At 44.0% G+C, this 22,472-nt stretch overlaps 1 protein-coding gene across 3 annotated transcripts in view; it reads right to left on the reverse strand.

Moving 5' to 3' along the window:
- The window catches only part of IFT43 (intraflagellar transport 43), a 44,454-nt gene extending 24,179 nt beyond the window's left edge, over positions 1-20,275 (reverse strand). Inside the window, exons 1-4 of one of the 3 annotated variants that reach the window (XM_071745941.1) lie at positions 20,068-20,275; positions 19,461-19,550; positions 14,054-14,074; positions 5,166-5,233 (exon numbers count right to left, since the gene is read on the reverse strand). In XM_071745941.1, coding sequence (XP_071602042.1) covers positions 5,166-5,233; positions 14,054-14,074; positions 19,461-19,550; positions 20,068-20,265 — 377 coding nt within the window. In that variant the 5' untranslated portion in view covers positions 20,266-20,275. The other 2 variants (XM_071745942.1, XM_071745943.1) reach the window with 2 other exon arrangements.
- Between the last annotated feature and the right edge of the window lie 2,197 nt (positions 20,276-22,472).

Here is a 22,472-nt window from a genome sequence, read left to right on the forward strand (position 1 = left end):
GGAGAGTGAGGGGAGAGGGAGGAAAAATCCCCACCCTGGGCCTGCACATTGCAGCTTACCGCCATCTTGATGTCCTTGATGCGTGCTGATGGTGTGGAGGCGGCTGGCACCAGATCAGCCCAAGAGAAGGAATGAGAGGCCAATGGAGATTTATGTGAGGAGAGTGAGATGGACAAGGTAAAATTGTCAGGAGGAGTTGTTAGAAAGTAAAATATATTGTGACAATTCCACTCCTGCCGTTCATCAATAAACTGACAGATCATTTAGTGTCAATTAGGAGTGATAGATGGACAAGTCCCCATGATCCTGGGCCAAAATTAATGGCTGGGAGGGAGAGGGTGATTGAAAATGACGGCTGACATTGAAAGGAAAGTCCTGAAGGTCCCCAAGGGGCCATTACTTGCCTCATTCCCTTGCAGATCAATGCAGGGACAAACCCAAAAACAGACACTTCAAGACCAAACTTAATCAGACTTCCTTTTCTTTCTTCTCCTTCTAAGTTGTGCCTCCTCACATGACACTCTTGATCCTTTGTGCCTATATCCTTCCACATCCACAGATGGCTGCAAGGTGCAGAGTGAGGCTGCCATATTCTCCAGAACCAGGACCCTGGCTCTGCCCCTACCATGGCAGCATCACAGGGAAAGCCCATCCTGATATTTACCTCAATGCTGCTGGACTGAGAGGAGAGGGTAGAAACAATAACAGAAGTTCTCTCTACCATCTCAGATAGAGAAACTCATGAGTACTTTACTAATCCCACTTGCCAGGCAGGGATGGCTTGAGTTCTATAAACCAGGCACTCTCAGGGGTCATATCATATAGATAAAACACCAGATAGTTTAAGCCCATATTTTTGAAACAGGAGGTTTTTAACTTTTCTTACCTCTAGAGACCTTGAATCATAAACCCCTTAATCTCTTAAATAACTTTCCTCCAGCTCCAGGGTGCAATCTCACCATTGCCCACCCTCCAATGCCCTAAATCACAATCTACACAGAGGCTGGGTTACCCTGCTCTAAAGGTCACCTCAACTGCATCCCCCTCCTACAGGTTCTTAATATTTGCCTTCTTGTTAAATGCATTCCTGGACACTGTACCACCACTTCTATCCCAATATACTTTAGAGTGGTCATTTTCCTAAACAAGTGGTGTTTAGATGTCAGAAAGAAGACATTTCTGACATTGTTCAATGTCAGAAAGGAGACATTTCCATTGCAGCTGGAGCACCTGTTGCTAAACTGCCATGATCCCTGTAGAAGAAAGGAGGTGCACATGCAGGCACTGGAAGAGGCTTCCTAGCTGAAAGCAGCACTTGTGTCTGCTCACAGGGTGATTCAAAACAATCTGTGTTTATTTCACTATTTATTTATCCTGCCTGCAGAACTGTATGAAATATAGGGGGTAAGTAAACTGGAAGTGTCCTGAGAAGCAAATAAAGATACTAATAGAGAGAAAAATGGAAGAAATTATATAAAGTCAGATCAGCATATATATGAGATCAGCAGAATATGAAATTAAAAGGATCTGGGAAGCACCTCTCCTCTGTCAAACCCTCACCAGGATGCAAAACTGAGCTCCCTTTTCCTTTTCTCATTGGCAGGCACTTTTTGTTTCTTCCTTCTGATGTGTGAGATAACTTGATAATAAACCTCTGCTTTGCTTGTCACAAGTGTCAACACTAATGTCATTAAGGACTTCAGCACAGTGTTCAGAATGGCACTTGGGCTCCATCCAGTGGTTAGAGAGCTGCTTCTGTAGCAAAACCAGCTGTAATTACTATTAATAATGTAATCTCAGCAGGGTACTAGGCCCCAAGTGGCTGCCTAGGTTCTTGGCTGGTCCCCTTTCCTCTAATACTGAGGCTAAAATATTGGTGGGGCAGCGACAGGACTGCCACTTCTGATAGCGTGATTCTTCTCTCTACAAATTTAAATAAACTGAGCAGATTAAGGTGCAGAGGGGCCCATCAGTAAGGAAAAAATATTTTTCTGTCACTACTTTGCCCCATTTATTTGCTGATTGCAGAGGACAAGTCTGAGGGTTTTCTCAGACACTTTCCTGAAGTCCTCATCATTATCCAGATTTACAAAATGGGACTCCTAGCAATGACAACAGTTCTACAGAGGTACTGGGAGTCCAAAGTAATCTCCCATGTTTGACTTTTGAAAACTTAGCAGTAAAAGTTCATTTGATGGTTCTTGGGAATTTAAATATCTAAAATTTGAAAATGTCGTGGCAACTAATGATAAAATACTTTATCTTGCTTGCATATCATCTGTGCAAATTAATTTCAAAACTAATTACAGCTTGGAAAACTTAAAGGGCTCTCTTCCTATCTTGCAACAGTCTGAAAGAGCTGTAGTCTGTTGGAAAGGATCAGCAAGATGGTGAGAATATTTGCAAGTATACACAGAATCACAGAGTTGTATGGGCTGGAAGGGACTTCTGAAAATCACCCCCACTGCTAGAGCAGATGACACAAGAACACATCCAGATGGGTTTTGATTGTCTCCAGAGATGGAGACTCCACAGCCTCTCTGGGCAGTCTGTTCCAATGCTCTGTTACCTAGGTATGATGAGAGCTGGGCAGGTAAGGGACACAGAGTGAGCAAGAGAAGTAGAAAATCAGAAAAACAGGCTGCAAATGAAATTCTACTCTAACATTTGCCAAGTGGAAACACAGTTTCAACTGATCATTTCACACTGGTAAGACTGAACTAGAAATGCAGTAGAAAAGAGCTTTAAATATCCCTGCAGGAAAAGCAACAAGTGTGCAGTTGCAGCTAGATGAACCTGTCAGAAACAGAACCATAACACAGATCTCACACAGGGAGAGTGTAACACATAAATACAAGATCATTTCACAAAGGGCTGCCGTATCCCATCTGACCCACAATATATTTACACAACATAAAAATTCTGTAGCCACTCTATTCATCCTTCCTAAGTAAAAAAAAAAAAAAAAAAATAAAACATCACAGATTTTAACACTGTCAGTTCTGAAAACCCAAATACTTAAAGCAGTACAATTCCCAAATGTAGAGAGAGTTATACTGGCACAAAAGTGCTTGTTCCTATATCAGATATATCAATTGAAGCATGACATTCTAGCTACATCTACACTACTGAAATTGGAGCAAGTTATCTTGAAGGGCTTTCAAAGTGAGTCAAATGGGTTGAAAAGCTATGGGGAGATAGAGCCTGAGAAAACAGAAACAACAAAGCTACAGCAACATTGGTATGACATCAGCCCATGACTCAGACTTTTCACATGAAGGCTTCACCCTGGGATATGTCACAAAGACAGCCTTACAAGCCAGCATCTCAGATTTTTCAAGGGAGCAGAGAGAGATCAGCTTGGGAAGAATACACAGCTGAAGGAAAGAAAAGACAGGGGAACTGCCTATACAAAATCCTTATACATCTTATGACAAACCTCCTCTTCATAAAATCTATTCGATAAAAATTCCTAATACAAGTGAAAAAACTACTGTCAGATATGACATGGTATTGTATGCATCACTGAGCAAAGGGGCACATCTTCATCTCATGTCTCACTGTACAGGGTGTTGCAGGTAAAAAGGTCTGCAGCCCTCCATCTCCTGTTCTACTTCTTCAGCTGAGCTGCATCTAGCCTCATAGGAGCATATTTATTCCAGACACTTGTTTTATCTGTAAACCATGCAATTGGGACACTAGGAAAGCACTACGGATACTACTACTCCAAAACTATCAGATGAGGCTAATATCAAACAATGGAAAATGTCCTAAAGTAGCATGTGGTGCAGGGCTATTACATTAGGAACTTATATACTGTCCTTCAGGTCACATTAGGGACAGCCCTGAGTAACTGTATTACCTCCAATCCAGTCCTTCCCCTAGCCAACAATTACATAATTTATTTTTCCTACACAATGCAATTCACCTTTGTTCTCTGCTCTCACATTTCTATAAAGCTTCTGCTTGGTCCTACAAAGATCTCAGACCACTGGACAACCCTGACATGGATGCATCTTTGCAGTGGCAACTCCTAGCTACAGCCAGTTTATGAAAAATAATACCATTATCAGAGTTAAACTGGAAAAAAAGTTTAACTTTAACAGAGTTAAAAGGAACACAAGGAGATCCAGGTGAGATCTTTAGTCTCTTGCTTAACTCCACTTTCCAGATTTTCATTTATTCTTTATTTATTCTTTAAAGACAATGATATTTTTCCCATAAAAATACTGTTTTCCAGAAAGGCTACCCCAGAATATAGACCACTTTTCTCACCTCCCAAGAAATACTGTGTAACAGTTTTCTAGATGTCCTTTCCCATTCTCAGGGTTCCAGAAAATAAAATACATAACTTTTCCATAAATCAGAGTGCCTCCAAAGTATATGTCCAGACTTATACACCTATAATATGGTCTTAATATACACAAGCAATGTCACACCACTCCATGATTGAGCCCTTCACTTTGTGAACAGGAAATGTAACACTGGCATATCTCTATAGCTTCAAACCAAGTCATCTCCTTCCAGTCTGAACTGTCCTTTAGGCTTCATACTGATTCTATTACCATGTCTAGATAGTTGCTTTCCCTTAGGTGTCCCTCAAAAGCATGAGGCATCTCAACTTGCATACTACATTTCTGTACCTTTTTTCCCCCGTCTCTTCATGCTGACCATCCCCATCCATCTCCATTATACCATAACCCCATACACACATAAACGTTGACAGATTTCACCTTTACTGTCAAGGCTGATCACTAAATCCTGAACTGTTCATTGCATTCTTGTCAGTGGGGTACTGTCATGTGTCACTCTCCTGGAAAGGACACGACCAGTAAAATCCCCACCTCCCAGCTCCTTCATTTAACATGCTTATTACATTCTTGACTCCTTCCAGTTACTGTGCCAGGGAAGGAATATGCTACATCTTACAGACAGGGACGTGCACAATTTGGAGTCCCACAGGCCGATTTATAAAGAACAACTATATTAGCCAGCAGAACTAAGCAAAAGCAATACTTCAAATAGTTTGAAGGAGTTACAATGACATGGGAGACACAGGCCATCAACAAGATCCAAAAAAATTGTCCCAATGTCTGTGACAGCAAAGCCCAGCTAGTGATGTTCAGTTAAACCATGCCTAAGCTGCTCTTAATAAAGACACTCACTTGGTAGGTGCCAATACAGGATCATCTGCCCAGCCTCCTTGCCGGCGGGGGGGTTTAGGTGGTGGACCCTTTAATAAAGAGAAGAAACATGTTACAGCCAGCTCCAGTCAAGGCAAAGTCAAGACAAGTGAGACACCAGGTCCATACATGTAACAGTTTACCAAATAGTAGATGAGGAGATAATGTTTAGAATGCTGTTTATTCATAAAATAAAAAACAAATATTGTAGGACATGTTTATAAGTGTCTCTTTAAGCAAAAGATGTATTATTCTAATCAGTATATCTTCACAAGTTTCAGGTCTGTGTGTCTTGGACTTGCCCAGGACACAGAGTGCAGTGCAGACTGATACACAGTGGATGTGCTCTCCTAGAAAACATCATTCACTGGAAACTCATCCATCACTGCTACACACATTTCAGTGCAAGGTATCACATGTTACATGCTTCCTATCATACAAGTCAGCATGTTTTAGACATCTTGCTTTAGATGAGGAATTGTTCTTTGCAAGTGGCAAGAAGAAACATGAATTCAGCTTGGGGCTTATGATGGGAAATTTCAAAGATCAGGGCCATGTGGGAGCTACCCATTGCCTTTTTGCAGTTTTGGACTTGGTTCCCCCTGCCTGAAGCACCTCATACAGCAGTGCCTTTGGTGTCTTGTAAGACAGGCAGTGGTAAAAGCAGAGGTGCACGGTGAACACGGTGAATAAATTTGAGTTTCTAGGGCTCACAATTGATGATGGCCAGTGAGGGAAGACAGGTTACAGGGGCCTGTGAAAAGATGATCACAAGAAAGGATTATTGGGTAAAAAATGTCCCAAAACAGGGGAAAATCATAACTGCAAAGGAGTCTAAGCTGGAGCAATGCTGAAGGAATGGGTGGCCCCCACAGTTTTTATTAAGAAAGAGAATGAGATGGGTGATTCCTGAGGATTTTTGACTTGACAGAGGGGACCGGTCATGTGTTGTGGGGTCAACCCTAAGTCAAAGCCAAATTACCTCTTGGCACAGATGAGGAAGGGGTTGAGCTAACCCCTGATGGTAGGGGTCTCCCGTGTTTATTTCTTGAAGCAGAAGCTTTGTTTGTGAGTGTGGGAAATGAAATGACCATGCCAGGAGTAGCCACTAACTGCTGCAGGGAAGGGGCACGACCCTGCATAGCTCCCTGATAGGAGCAAAAATAGTCATCTTCCAAAAATAAACAGGGAGCAGGAACGAGGCAGGAGCTGTAGTCCCAAAATACCAGCTTTCTTCGGTAAAGGGAGCACAGGAGGGCAGAGGGACAGGCAGGGAGCGTGAAACGTAGGAAACAGACTCCTTATATGGGCTCATCCGCAGGGGACAGAGCTCAGTCGACTGGAATGACCATGTCACAGAATGTGAAACCTTCAGGGGCCCAAGTGAATGGAGTTTTCTGATCTTTAAATGATTCCCCCAGATTTTTAAGATGCCAAACCAGAGAAGAGGCTGCAGTGCCAAAAAAGGAGCATTTTGAATTCAGTTGATGTGGACACACCCAGAGCCCAGGAAAAAGGGGAAAAACACACCACATATGGGTGTGCATGCCCACATAAACATCTCTATTCCCATTACACACACCCCTGCCTCAAAAACACACTCAGTCCCATACAGACCCTTCCCATACAAACAACCCTCCTCCCCTCACACCATCCCTCTGGTAGCTGGCAGGCCATGTTCCCAACACACAGCCTCACAACTCCTTGCAAAGGTGCCCAGAGCTACACAGACTTCAAAGAATGTGAGCCATAAGGCTGAGGGAAAATGCAGAATCTCCATGGCATTCCAATGCACCTGCAATTTAATAACCTTGTCATTGAAACTAGCCTTCAGATCAAAGATATCTCAAGGGAGGCACTCTAGCTCAGAAGGTGACAAGAAAGACAGACCAAGTCTTGCACAGGGCATGACTCCACACCATCTAGGGGTTTGATTCCAGTGTTTTGCCAATGTTATAACATCTTCCAATTGATCATATACACCAGACAACCCTGAATGTCTGTTAGACCCTGACAAACACCTCACATATACCTACAGGTCTTTTATTCCTCTTGCAATAAATCAGGTAATTCTTTTTAACTGTCTGAAGGAGCACTAGCAACAGCAAAGGCAAAGCTGTCAGTTGAGGACAAATAGCTTTTCTTTGTTAGCTGTCTGGGTAGTGCCATAATAAGGTCTCGTGCCACATGCACTTTTGTCAAGTAAATAAACTTACCCCCACTTTCACATTTTCAAACCCTCAGCACAATTTACAACTGAGAATGCAATATTGTGCATTGCCCTAATATGGTGACAGGTAGTGATGCTGCAGCTGCAAGCAGGAGCTTGAGGCAGAAAGTGAGAAGAACATCAGCCCCAGAGGAAGCAGAGCAGGAATAGGGGACACTGTTCTCCTGTAATGGAGTACATGTTTTCCCAAACACACCCTGCTGGTCAAAAGGACAAGGGTCTTCAAATGATCAGAACTTGTTGGCAGCTATGTGTTACATCTCAGGCAAGATTTTTATGTATATTCCCCAAGGCAAAGCTGAGGTATACAATCAAATGATTTGGTGTTCAAAACAATGAGATTCCACCAGCTCCCAGCAACAGTATTCTCTTGTAGGTCTTGCTGCTTAGCCTCTTCCACTGCACTAACCACTTGCTGTAGTTTAGCTTTCCACCTAAGTGCTGTCTGTTATTTACCTCCTCAAGGTTTCCTCTAACTTAGGTTCTGGAGATTGTTCACTTTTTCAAGGAACATTGCCACGGTCTGGTCTTTCTATTTTTTCTCAGAAATTCAGCTCACAATTTTTGTGCTGGCACTTTGTTCCAGTGTTCCTCAAGCCAACTTCCTTACAAAGACTTTCATACTACTACCATCATCAGTATTTTATCTCTCCCTTTGAAAAACAACTGGCCTGAATTCCATCTCTCCTACATTTAAGTAGAAACTCTACCTTCTTCTTTTTCTGTAGTTAGGCCCTTTCTTATCACAAAGATGTAGAATTCTAATTTGGCTTTCCCATTAATGCAGAAATTTCCAAGCTACTTGTCAGATCATGTCTGCAGTTTAGAAGGTGCTAATTTGATTTTGTTTCCCTCATGGAAGCATCTACCTTGTAAGCCTCTGGATCCTGAGGGTCCAGCAAAGTTTCTTTCAGGACCTACCAGGGCACAGGCAGATTACAGATATTTTGAGTCCAGGACAGGTCTAGAAATACATATTAATTTACCTTCATCAACACGACAGTTCCTCTGAAGCAGTGAGCACCCTGTGCAGGGAAGCAGGGACTCAAATGACATTGACAGTGTGCAAAAGAGGACACCTCATTTTTCTGTCATGCAATCCATCCGTTAGAATGTGTGGGATCTATGTTCTGCTGTACAATACAACATACAAATACTGCGAGATTGCATACAGTATGTAGGTGTGTTGTTTTTATCCAGCACTGACCACACAGAAGACAGAAAGAAGTATGGTAAGTCTGAAGTTTCCTCATCTCCTCATCTCTGACTGAGAAAATGCAAATCTCCACAAATAGGCCTGATGAATTAGTTTTGACTGCTGCCAACTAAGGAGCTGTACATCAAATAGCCCCACTGCTTCCAAGCAACCACATAACACAATCTAAACCAGTCTCAGAGCATGTATGATCTCAAAAGGGGCTCTTTTCCCAAATCTGTAAAAGCCTCAGCTTTTTGTGAAGAACAATCTCTGCTAGCCTTCTTTATCATGTCTATAGACAGTTCAAACAGTGGATTTCCATTTTATCCACAAACTTTTTCACAGTCACTGACCTTCATCTTCTTGAGAATGTACTATTGACACAGAAAAGGCTCTTGAAGGGCTTCAAATACCCTCTGTCATCTATTACAGCAGGTTAAGGAGCAGCTCATATTCCTGAATTTCTCAACAATTTCTTACCTAAAACAGTGGTCAGCTTGCAGTCAGTTGGCACATGCACCTGCTAGGAAAGCTGTCATATTGCAGGATTTGGAACCTTAACCTGTCTAAAGAGTTACTGCTCTCCCCTACATGAAAATGGTGAAGCAGCATACAACCATCTGATTCTCTAAGCAAGGTACAACCCTCTCACAATGCACAGTACAAGGGCAGGGCCCCTCCAGCCCTCATAGGCATGAGCATCTCTCAAGCAGCTTGCTACTACCTTGTGCTACATACAAACATGTCCTCATACCTGTCCACCAACTGTACAGTTTTTGCCGACTTCAGGTGGTTCCAGGAGTACTCAAAGAATCAAATAAACATGTGGAATAGAAAAAGCTTTCAATAAAATTATTTTTGATGGAATTGTTCCTAATCCGTATCAAGGTAGCCAAGCAGTGAGAAAGGCTGGGAAACATGGCTGACTAGGAATGTTATTTCAATAGATGTCATCAGAAGGCTAGGAGATAACCTCAAAAAGCTGAAAATAACTGCCCTGCTGGACAGCCAGTTGGGGTGCAAGGGAGAGAGGCAGTACAAGACCTTGGGGAGCTCCAGACTGTGCAGTGCTGGGGCTCACAGTAAGGAAGTTGGCCTAATTAGGGAACAAATGTTCAGCTGCATTTTTAAGATTCCTCATGGAGAATCTGGCCAACTTCCAGCTGAGCGGTCCCCAGGAACAGGCTGGGAGTCAGGCATTTCTACAAGCAACCAGAAGACCACTGGAAAAAAAAAAAAAAAAGTAACAATCCCTGCAAAATGGAAGCAGGTAAAAAAGCCAGTGTTTCTTTGGATGCTGGTTCTTTTTGGTAGAGGGTGTTTATTAGCATAATGCAAGAATTCAAACAGGTGATAGAAACTGTGGGACATGGAGGGACAAATTCAGTTCAGCCCATGTAGATAGGAGGGCATTCACAGCGTGCAACAGCTACACAAAATTCTGTCTCAGAAACCCTTCCAGGTTCTCAGACATGCCAGTCATCTAAAGAACCATCTACTGCCAGTCCATCCTGCTCCCAGTCACATGCATAAGGCAAAACTTTGGAAACACACCGTATCCAAAATGTAGCTAGCCCCCCAGAAGATCACAGGGGAGAACTGGATGCTGGAAAAAACCCAACAGCCAGACTAAAAGGTCTTTGGGACAGGAACTTTTTGTCCCAGTCACACTCCAACATTCTCTAGGTCTTACTGCAGTGCAAGCTGTAGATACAAAAAGGGGTATACAAGACTGCATGACACTTACATGTGACTACTTAGATCATGAACTCACTGAACTACACCGGCTGGACGGTGGCTAAACTACTTGTGATCATTTTTACACAAATAAGGTCCCCTAGCAAGCACACAGCTAAGTGCAGCCAGTGCTGGGCTCCTTGGTCTCATATTTGTAAGTTTCAGGGGATGTGGGAAGAGCACTTGGGAGGTGGCTGCTATGCAGATCCAGACGAGACCAAACAACAGAATGAGAGTTTGGAGCTAGGTGCCAACCACTGTGCAAGGTTAAGAACTGGGTCAGGAAAATACCGCTCTGATTAAAGGCCCTGATCATATAAAGCCCCAGGCCATGTCTACACCACAGGTGCAGACACACCTGCAAGCAGGATCCATGTGAGTCAGCTTAAGTCTGGAAATGGTTTAGCTTTAGGTAACCAAGCTGGTACCTCCCCAGGTAGAGTGTGGGTTTCTTCTCACTGTGGGATCTCTACATTATTTGCATTGCATTTTAGGACATAAATACTCTCAATCAACTGCACCACACTGGGCCACTTTGCAACGTTAAGTTCCCAACTGTCTTCACATTTCAGATATTAAACTTTTTTAATAGTTCTTCATACAATAAACATTCACTGAAAACAACTGTTCCTGACATGTTTGCCTTAACATAAAAAGCAACAGCCCATTTTGCCACCCAAACTGTTTTAGAAACACTGGGAACTAGAACTTACAGAAGGACCTTATTGCACCCTCTGGAAAGGTTAGGTTCTTAAATCCTCTTTCCAGTTTTTGCCTGAAAGCATGTCATCACTCAAACCTTGAGTGACATAGAGCCACAGAGGTCAGCATCAACCTAGTTAACAGTCAGAAACCAGATGCTCTCCCCATTTTATACCAGGAAGGACCTTGAGACTATTTATGACAAGTCCACCAAAGCACAGCTAGAGAACAAGCTCCCAGCTGGACTCATTAGGACTGGAAGAGATGTCTTATCATTCAAATGTTGGCTTCAGTTAGGAAGTCCTTCCCTGTAATCCAAAAATTCCTTCAGTTCCCTTTTCCAAAGGGAATATTACTCAATAGATCTTTCAGGAGGAAGAAGAGAGTAAAATCAGTATCTTCCAGCTTGGAAAGGAGATGGTGGTTATATGTATATATACATTTTTATGTTTATAATATGGTTTACGTATAAAGCATGGTTTATGTATAAAGCGTGCGGCTTCAACATCAAAACAAACACCTCCACCCCCTGAGGTCCCCTAGAGGCAAGAAAAAGCCCTGCTTCACTGCTGAAGGCCACAAAACACAGGATAAATCACTTACTGCTAGTGCAGGAACATACACTCCTGTAGGCCCCAAAACTTCACAGGACATGGTTCCAGACACAAGGCAGTCATCTTTACCACTTTAATTAGATCCTAGGCCCACCCAAAAGTTGTTTACATGCTACACAGGCACCTAATAGAATTTGAGGATTTTGCTATGAGGCATCTAAAATTCCCACATGGATCTGAGTGTATGGAATCTCCATAGTTCTGCATAAAGTTCTAGCCCTCCTTTCAGCCAGGTACTAAAGTAAACTAGAGGAGGGCCTTCTCCAAGGCCCCAAACCAAATCTGTGGCAAAGCCAGGATGAGAACCCAGCAAAATCTTGGATCACAGCCATGCTCATACTCCTTCTGCCTATTCTGCCTCCACAAATTAACTGAGATATTAGGATACACCCTTTATTATACCATTGATCAGCCTTACAGCCTTTGGCTAAATGTCCCAGGCAGCCTTGGAAGGTATAGCCAAATGAGTGATTCAACTGGCAAAAATTCCGATTCAAGATGAGTGGTTTGCCAGGGGATGCAAAACAAGTTTCAGAGCAGGCAGATGGCTGCAGGGCAGGACTTCAGCAGGTAGGTTCACATCAACAGCCCAGATGGGGCTGTTTCCTAGTATTCAGGCAGCCACACAGTATCGTCAGCACAGCAAGAGGAAAGGGATCAAATCCAGGAAGAGTTCATATTGTAACACTCAGCATAGCCCAAAGGGAGTTCAGAGAAGGGTTATATGAACCATCAGGGGGACAACAGGGCCAACTTCGGACAAATGATTCAAGAAGCCAAGTATTTCAGCTTGGCCAGGCAATGACTAAGGGAGGGATATACTGCAACAAGTCTTGGATCACACTTTACAATATAAAAAGTTCTACTAATAATTGGTTTGGAAGAGACTTTCAATACAATTAACAGAAGTTTGTAAGCATATAGTATTATAAATTACAAGCAGCTTCCTGATCAGTCAGATTTCTGAACACTCAACCATTTTGTTACCCTTCACAGGCATTTACAAATGGAAACATACTATAAAGTGTGACTTGCGCTTCAGAACGGAAACCTGAAGAATGGGTGCAGGGATTATCCAGACAACAGGGGTTAAAAAGCAAAGACCACTTCACACTAGGGAAACCCTCCTTGCCAGGCACCATTGTACACCATCCCTGAAGCAACAACTGCTCATCTGGAAGAGTCACATCAGTTTAGTTATTTTAATGAAATTTAGCAGCCAGGAGCAAGAAGGAGCCTGTGGCATGTGACCAGCCAGGTGATCACCTGGGGAATCAGCGAGAGGGACACTGTATAGAGGTGGAATTAGTGCCACTGAAATGACTGCAAGAACTGGTTCCAGGAGAGGGGAGATTAGATCAATTATCCAGAAAATTTTCTATTGGGTAACCAGTCCCCAAAACTATACCCATTAGCAGGTGGTCTCTTTGTCTGATAAATGGAAAAGTGCTGTGGGCATAGTCCTGAACCATCCATCACTGCTGAATAAACCCAATGGATTTTTCCTACAATATAATCTGTGGTGCTACCATGAGAAAACTAAGCTAATCTGAATAGCCTTGGCTCCTGTGATGACAAGAACCTCCTGGGGCCAGAATTAATGAGATGGGTGGTACGGGATTATTTTCTGGGCTTTAAATTTCACAAATTGATCTACTATGCTACCACTCCTGGGCTAGTGCTTCAGCAGAAGGAATTAATAGTATGGGAAAGGATGCTTTCATTGTCTATACAGAGCCCGACTCCAGCCAGGAAGAATCAGGCAGCACCAATTCCATGGTTAGAAAGAGTGTGAGGCAATTAGGCCAAAGACTTTACACCCTGGCTTCTAATGCCAAATGAATACCGAGACATATTTTAGCTTTGCTGCAGGATGTGAAAGGACATGTGTATTCCTTTTCTCTGTATAACAGGAGCCTGGTAAGAAGTGCTATGCCATGCTATTCATCACAGATAGTAGCATCCCAGTGCTGTTACAATAAAATGGAAATACTCAAAGAAAATACTAAGGCATACATACTTGTTACTACTCTCTGGCCTTCTCCTCTGGGGCACCAGCAAGACTCCATAATCCCTAAGGACAAGTTTTCATGTTACAGGAGTAAGATAAGCATACTGGACAGCAAAAATAGGCTCAGTCAGGTTTTGTACTCTATTGTACTCTATGCAGCAGCTGACAAGAACAGGTGTTACAAAGACAATAAAAAAACCTGTCAGCAATAGGAGCAGAGGATGCACAAGAGGCACTGCATCTGAGCCAAACTTTTGTCTTATTCTCCAATACAGGAGTCCCCTCTTAGGGAGCATACACATGAACAAGTTAGTCATTCTAGTGCCCTTCAGAGGAGCAAGCATCCACCTAGAAAGCCTCTACTTTTACATGGCAAACCTCTTCCTCAGGGTCTTCATCCTGGAAGTATCAGGAGGGAAAAAGAAAGAAGTTAAAAAGAGGAACTGTGGAGACCTGCACAAAAGAGCTTGAAAATTGACATGAATATCTGTCCCACAGCACGTGCTTTGCAACCTCATTCACTCAAACAAAGTGTGAAGTTAAATCTCATCACTGTGAGATTTTTATATCCACAGTCATCTATGTGTACACCAACCATGACACACTATAAAGCATGTCTGTTTGACTGCAATGGCAAGAAAGTCTTCTAGTAATCAGACCCTTGAAAGCCATACTAAATTAAAAAATCTACAAATGAGAGTAAGAAGACCTAGTCCCTTATCCCTATAGCATGAGAAAATACAAACCATGCAGGTGTATAGAATGCCATAGAAATATTTGTATGGATAGGCTCTGCAACCATGCCAGAGACCTGAAATGACGCTGGACTGGTAATACTGGGGGTTAGACACCATAGCAGGCTGCAGGTCTTTTTGCAGGAGGTACTGTTTCTCAAGCCAAGGTCAGATCTGCCACTGGGAGCTGGAGGGGTAGTGGTCAGAGTAAGACAGGCATAGCTGACAAGAGTGTTAGCTTTAATAGGTGCACTTTATCTCACCCTATGGTATAAGGGAATAGCTTAGTTATGGGGTAGATGAATAACTCAAGGAAAGCAGCCTGTGAAAGTTGCGAACTGGATAAGAACCTTTTTGACTAAGAGTCTGCCAGCACCAGGAATGGCAACAAACAATTGCTATGCACCAAATTCAAGGAGGCAATTAAGAATCCAGTAATCTCTACACAATCCTAGAAATGACAGTGTTCAGAATTACTTGGGGAGAGGATCTAAGGTACGTCATGACCCTGCACCAGGAGTATACATTGGATAGCTGGAACCATTACACTAATCCACCAATCTTTTCTTCTGGATTACATCATCTCTCCTGTGGAACAGGGATGCCATATGATAAACTGCATACATCTCTGATTATAGTGGTTTGGTATCTGAGTCCACTTAGTCCCTGCACTGCCATCTGGTCTTACAATCTTACCAAAACAGGAGCAGAGGAAAGCTACATGCAGGTTAGGGCAACTGGGGTACAGAAGTGTCCATATTAGTGAGCAGCAAAAATTAAATCAGATTCACTGAACTGTTGCAAGTATGTATCCATCAGCCAGGGATCCACTGTTCCCACACCCAAAAGCAGAAAGGCTTCTGCAGGGCGGAACATGACCCAAGCTCCTCTGGATGTAGAGTCCAGTTGATCCAAGACTTGAAGTAGCACAGAAGCAAAACCATCTGGACAACATATGTTGATAAAGCATTTAAATAACCACTTCTTCAAGTAATCTTCCACAAGGATTTCACTACCAGCAACTGATTTGTAGCTGTTTACCCACTTGAGTTAGACAACCAGAGTACTATTTAAATGATGCCTGGATTTCAGCCTAAAGAATCACTACCAGGAATATTTGCAAGCATGATGATGGAAGTACAAACAGCAAATTTGCAAAAGCCACCTGTGGAACACCCTTCTGATAAGCAGTAAAGATAGCCCAAGCTTTTGTCTGTCAACATGACCCTAGTCTGAAAAAGATCATTTTTACAGCACAGAAATACTGACATTTTAACTACGACACAAGGACCACAACTACTCAGCCAAGCTTGGAAACACCAGGTAGGACAACAAGAGAAGAAGATGCTTTCAGAAGTGAAAGAATAGGCTTTCCCAAAGCTTTGGTGAAACATAAAGAGGAGAAGCAGAAGAGAAATAAGTTGATTTTGGACAAACCCTGATATAAAGTGAAAGTGACCCTGTTCTACATGTATGGAGATATTCCAAACAAAGCCTGGAAAATCATCATGCTTTAGGCTTATATATTGCCTATTAAAGCAGTCTCCACTCAAAGTGTCTACAAGTGCTGCCAGAGTGACATAGACAACATCACATTGAGACAGTAAGAGGTAGAAAAGCAGGGAAGTCTTGAACAAGGTCCTAAGGGAATCTTGTCATTGTAAAATACCAATAAAACAGACTGTAGAAGCAGGATAACATTAAAATATTTGTGCATAGTTATTGTTTACAGAACAGTAAATAGTTCACTCTTGCTGAGAGGAGACACAGAAAAGGAAAAGTTTGCTGATGTATTTAAAGAAAGGCTTTTCCACTCAGCTTTCCAACTTAATCTCCTCACGAGCTCCAAACCTGGCCAAACAGCTTCTTTTGGTGGATGCCATCAAGCCAGCGTTCAAGCTGCTTGATGCAGCAGTGTTAGAGGCAGGAAAAAGGTTTGACTTTTATTCTATAAAAGAATCCAGAAGTCCTAGTAGGATGGGACAGCAAAGATCTTCAACAGATTTCATTATATGACCTGCTCCCCCCACTATACAAGTAACTTGACCAGCTTAAGTTTGTCCCATTTTGTCAGAAACTTGGTAGCATTGGGATGAGTAAAAAGTAACACATCAAGCCAGGGAATGGGAAAGGAATCCCAAAGGAAAAATGGATACATTACCCCTCTGAAAATGAATGCTTGAAATGTGGAGTTCTGGCATGCAGCAAGCAGATTTATCTCCAGGAATTCCCATTTACGGCATGTTCCCCTGGGTGCCCAAGAAGTGCCTGCCCATTTGCCAAGGAGCTCTAAAGGCCAGGAACAAGCACAGCCATTGCTGCAGGATGCACTAATTACAGCAAATAATCATGTTCCATCTTGCCTCACGAAATAATACACAGCTGTAGTTTGTTAGTACTTGTACCTTTGAAAAGGCAGGAATGTGCTGCATGTCAGGTGTCAGACTGTGAGCTTTCCGACCCCTAGTGAGCCCCTTGAGGAGACAAAGGTCTAAATTTGAAGGTAATGCAGATACTTCCTGACAGGAGTGGAATTCTCAAATAGAGATTTCAGTAGAGGAATTGCAGATAAACCACTATAGTTAAGGAACTTAGTGTGGGAGATGTATACACACAACAGGCACCAAAAAGATACTAAGACACCATCCTGTTTTCACAGAATTTAGGGGAAGTACATGAGGCTACAAGGCACAAATGATAGCAATTGTGCCCCAGGAATGTAGGTTTTAACACCTCATTTATGAGAGAAGACACACAGTTTAGGAGATGTGCTACTGTCTGCAGTTTCTTCTGTAAGCCAGATTTAAGGTCAAAGAGAGATCAGCAGTAACCTGATAAGATCTATGCTCCCAGTCAGACCATTTGCCTATTGACTTCAAAACAAACATCTTTTTAATTATGCTAAATGAGCTGCTCACCCCTCAAAGTGAATTTCCTTGTATCAAGCCCAAATGTTGAAACATGGATGGATAGGTACTTTTTGCTTACCTCAAGCAAGCTGTTCTGACTTGGAGAACACTTCCTGGATGGTTCTCAGTGTCAGGTAAAGACCAGAATAGCACCATTGCTAGGTTTATACAAAAATTTTGAGCAAGGTGGTAACTGGGTGGATTAACATGCCATTAAAAAAAAAATCAAGGCAAATCTTGAAACAGTTTTAAACCCTTTAAAACATGAAGGTGCGAATATGGCAAAGGTTTAAGAAAAATTTTTGTTTCCAAAATCAGTAGTAAGAATAAAACTTCCTATGCTGATATAAATTACATAGGGCCTCCTCCACTACTGTCAGATCCAGAAAAAAAGTACTTTTTTTTTTAATTTTGCATTTCTTTTGGGAGGTTGCTCTAAAAAGATTCAAGATAACCAGATGGCTGAATGAGACATCCATTGTAGGAGCTAACCCCACCACTTGAAGGCAAGCCAAGGCCATGCTTCCAGAAAAGTAAAAGGTGGCTGGCAAGGTAGGGTTAAGGGAAAAACAGTATAAGTTGTATTTAATGCTCACTTTGGTATCAAATATGAGGCCTCCAATTCTGGAGCAAGGGAAAGGGCTGAGGCTTATTTATAGTGGATTTTGTCTCTTCTCCAGTAGCTCCAAGGTTTTCAGTTAACAGCAACACTTAACAAAGAATTGTCTGAAGTGAGACTATTGACAAAAACATTTCTTCCTGGTGGTTAAGTTCCAGTAATAACATATTTGAATCTTGTAAGGTGTGGAAAGCCTCACCCTTCTGCCGCTGAAAAGCTCCCTGCTTTTAAACAGAATATTGCAACTATTTCTCAGTCCTCTCCAGGGGTGCAAAAGGACTGAAGCCTTTAGGATTTCTTCCCAGCCATTATGATGGCTACATGTGAACCACACCAAGTACATCTGCTTTAAGTTACAGTCAGCTGCTGTACCCCTACATCATGCCCTGGTCTTTTCCTATGGAGGGAATCAGTACATAAATTAGGATGGCCATTTCCAGTAAGAGAACAAACGGAGAGTGCACCACCCTAATCTGGAGGCCAACCAATAATTACACCCACTTAAACCACCACCTGGTTTCTTTAAGGCACTCCTTACCTAGGAGGCCCATGTGTATTTCCATTTCTTAAATTACACCTTCTAGTCACTAAATCCCTCCTGAACTCCCATAGCATGCCTGGGGAGGGGACAATGCATACGTGGGAGATGATTCACCAGTATGGCTATCTATAGGAAAGAGTGCACCTTCTCCAGAATAAAAAGCCTGTTCTATGAGGTGTTATTGCAAGCTAAGCCATAAGTGTATTTTCAACAGCACTGCAGGGACACCAAGGATATATCCCCCATGAAACCATTTCAGAACATATGGCTGTGAAGAAGCCATGCTAACATCAGGGAGCAAACTTACAAGTAGAATTCGAGCAGTCTGCAGAACTAAGCAAGAAAGTGAAGTGAAAAGGTTCAGATTTCATCCTCCTGAGCATGAGAGGATGTTGTCTCACTCTCCTTTGAAAAAGGGGTTCCAAACCATCCATCTACTGTTTGAAGATATCCTGATGGAGGAGTCTCTGAACAAATGTTTTTCTCCAAAGCCAAGTGGGAACTGAGTCTGCATGTTATTACCCACAAGACAAAGTCCTTAGCATGACCTCTGTAGCCTTTGCACAGAGGAATGGGAAAAAAATGTCATTACACAAACTTGACACTAACCATCTCAGATACAGTACTCTGACTCTAGCAAAAACAAAGTGCATCTGCTTACCTGTACTCTGGCTTGCCACCACACACGGTGGCAAAACTGGTCACAAAATTATGTGCCTGCTCTTACTTTCATTCCCAAGGAAGATATGCATGTACAGGAGGGAGAAGGCCCCAAGTCCTCTTTGATTCACTCCACACATGAGAAACCAGAGCCCCAGATATGACCCTGTGTGAAATCTGCATCATGCAGGAAAGGGACAGGGCAGTCACATGGGTCCCAACACTAAGGACAGAGCACGATCATGTGGGAAAGAACCGCGGACGAAAAAAAGAATCTTCCACTGGAGACAGCAGCAGGATTGTTTCCTGACAGGACACCCACCTCTCCAAGAGAAGCAGACGAGGAATTCTTCCTGCTGTGATTTTCATCTGTAAAGAAGTCCTGGCGGGCTCGACGGCCCATCTTTAGTACCTGTAGTTTGCAGGCGGAAAGGCACATGAGTAAAGGGCACACAGGGTTACTAACAAAACCTGCTTCAGAGCAGGGGGAGAAATGCCAGCAGCAGCTCTGCGCTCAGCCTATGCCCTGACATGAGACACGGTCCCTGAGCGGTTCAAGAGCACTATCAGCTCCCCGCGCTAACCCCGCAGCCGCCTCCAAGCCCTCTGGTGAGAGCCGCCCTCAGCGCGGTGCCTCACAGATGCCCGGCCCCGCGGCGCTGCCTACTGAAAGCCATGCCAGGCCTCCCGGGGGTCGGGTGACAGCGTTTCACCGCCTCCGCCGTCCCCGATCCTAGCCCCCATGGTCTCCCGGCCACGCTTCCCCCGCTCGGATGGGATCAGATCCCGGTTAAAGCCCCCGGCGCCCCTGCTCCCGGAGACTGGGGCCCACCCCGGGCCTTCAGGCGGCCGCTCGCGCCCCGCCACCGTTAACGACCATCTCGTTCCGCGGGGGCTGAGCGGCCTCGCCGTGGACCGGGCCCGCTCACCCCGCCGGGACCCCCCCGCCGCGGCGCCTCCACTCGCTCCGGCTCAGGCTCCATCCGTCGCTGCCGGTGCCGGTGCTTCCGGCCGACAGCCCGCCCCCGCCGCCCCGGCAACCGGCGGCCGCTGAAGCCGCGCCGCTGACCCTCAGCGCCCCCGGCTCTGGCCTGCTCACCCGGCGCCCCCTCGGGGTCCGCGGACATGGCGCCCCGACCTTTCCTTCCTTTCCCCCCCGACCCAGCGCAGGGCAGCCCCGCTCCCAGCTGCCAGGCCCTAGAGGCCCGAGGGCACACAGTTCATCCACCGGGCTCGGCGCAGGCAGTGTTCCTGCCAAACAGCCGGCAGTGATTTGCAGTGCTGGGTGCTCCTGGTAGCCATATAGATCTCCAGCCCTGCTGGCAATCTTAAAATCTTGGCCTGACTAACTGTGACAGCGGTGCTACAGTTTCTCAGCACAATACGTCATGTAAATACTCTTTTATCAGTTTTTAATTTCATATGCAGTAAGGGCAGATTAAAACCAGCCTGCCACTCTCTCTCCTCCAGCTCGTTATTACATACGATGTGCAAGTTCTCGCTAAGGCAGGTAACCCCACCCTTGCAGATCTCTCTCCTCATGGAGGGTTTTAGCCAAGTCTCCTGATTGTGTTGGGTGCTCAATTCTCTTTACCTCCCTAGCACCGCTTTCCAGACAGGGCAGCCAGTCCCCAGAGCCCTCAGCAGAGGCAGTCCCAAGGATCAAGTGTAAGCAAAATGATAGTTACACACACGCCTTTCAAGTAGAAGCGGTGCAGAGATATCCACCGAGCTGCATAAAATGACCCCTGGTCCCTTTCTTGGCTGGACAGATCTATAGATTAATTGTAAACAGATCTGGGTTTGGCTCTACATGTTAAATAAACACTGAAAACAGGTCTCTGGTGCTTTGTCCATTTGCCTGTATTTTTCTGGTATTTCTGACTTTCCTCATACTTTTCACCCATTCTCATTAGGCTAAATAACTGTCACCCTCTACAGGATGCCACAAGTAACAAGGACACTACAGTATGAACTACATTGTTAACATTTTGCCCTAATGAAAATTGTCCCTGTAACCCTAAAGTTTTAAGCCTGCTGGGAACAGGTTTTACTGAAGGCACTACATCTCACTCCATAGCTGCTTAGCTTTGGTAGAAGCTTCCAGTCTACCTGATAAACTTTAAGAAGTCTAAATAAATTGTCAAATAATTCTCCCTTTCTCCATTCCTTACTGACATTTTCAAGTAGTTGTGCTGTGATTGTGATGATCTGAAGATCAAGTGAAATAAGATTTGTGGGCAGAGGATTTTTGTTAAATGGTACTTTTATTATAGGTCTTTTCATTAGACCAACTGATATAGCTGGAAAAAAACATACAAGAAGTGTTTCTGTGCCTGAAAGCTTGTCTATTTTTCCCAACTATATCAACTGGTCTAATAAAAGATATTATCTCTCTTTACAAACCTTGACTTGTTCAAGGAATTCAGTAAGTGAGATGTGATTTTCCTTTCTTGAAGCCAGGCTGCTAAGGCTCTATGAAATCATGATCTTCCAGATACTTTGTTTTTCTCTTTTAATTACAGATTCAAGAATTCATCAGGTAGAGAGAGCAGTTTTCACACAGTCCCATGATTCACCACCAGGGCCATACGGCTCCACATTTCCCACTTCCCATTCACTCTTGCGAAGAGCTGCTACAACCGTGCTGCTCCATAGACCCTGGGAGATGGAAGGGGACTGCAGCCCCCAGGTTGCAGTAGCTACTGCAGGATGCACAGGTGTACACTTACAGCTGACCGTCTTGGTCAGACAGTGAGCATCCTAAGAAGAACATGATAGCATCCTGAGCACCTAAAGCAGGAGGGCACACCTGGGGTAGAATGCTTGGGTAGGAGCATATTGACAGCTGTGGCTGCAAACAGGTAGCTGGCAGGGTGGTGCTAGCAGAGGCATGGTAGAACCAGTATGGGGTGCCACCCTGGACAAAAGTCAGGAGAACCCATTAGGTCACTGATCTTCAACTGACCCCCCTCCTAAGCCTCTGCTCACCATCTCCCCTGCACCCTATCCCAGGCACCACCCCATTAGCCTATCCTAGCTCCCTCCAAGACACACTGTGCTGCTTGCTGCCCACCCTAGTGACATGAGTCTTAGGACAATGGAAGGAAGGTAGAGTCCATGCGTGGGGAATTGAGCCTTGCCTCAGAACTTCAACTTCCAACTTCAGAAGTTCACCTTTTCTAAACAGCTTCTCCTCTACCCTACTTACTGGTAATGCTGCAGGAAGGATTTAATCCCTGGCCTAGAGCAGCCACACTCAACTGAGGAGACTGCTAACAAGACAAATGTCTGGTGCTGCTGTGGCTATCTAAGGCCATTTTCTGTGCCCACT

Source organism: Heliangelus exortis, chromosome 5 (assembly GCF_036169615.1).
Source record: "Heliangelus exortis chromosome 5, bHelExo1.hap1, whole genome shotgun sequence".
Classification (NCBI taxonomy): domain Eukaryota; kingdom Metazoa; phylum Chordata; class Aves; order Apodiformes; family Trochilidae; genus Heliangelus; species Heliangelus exortis.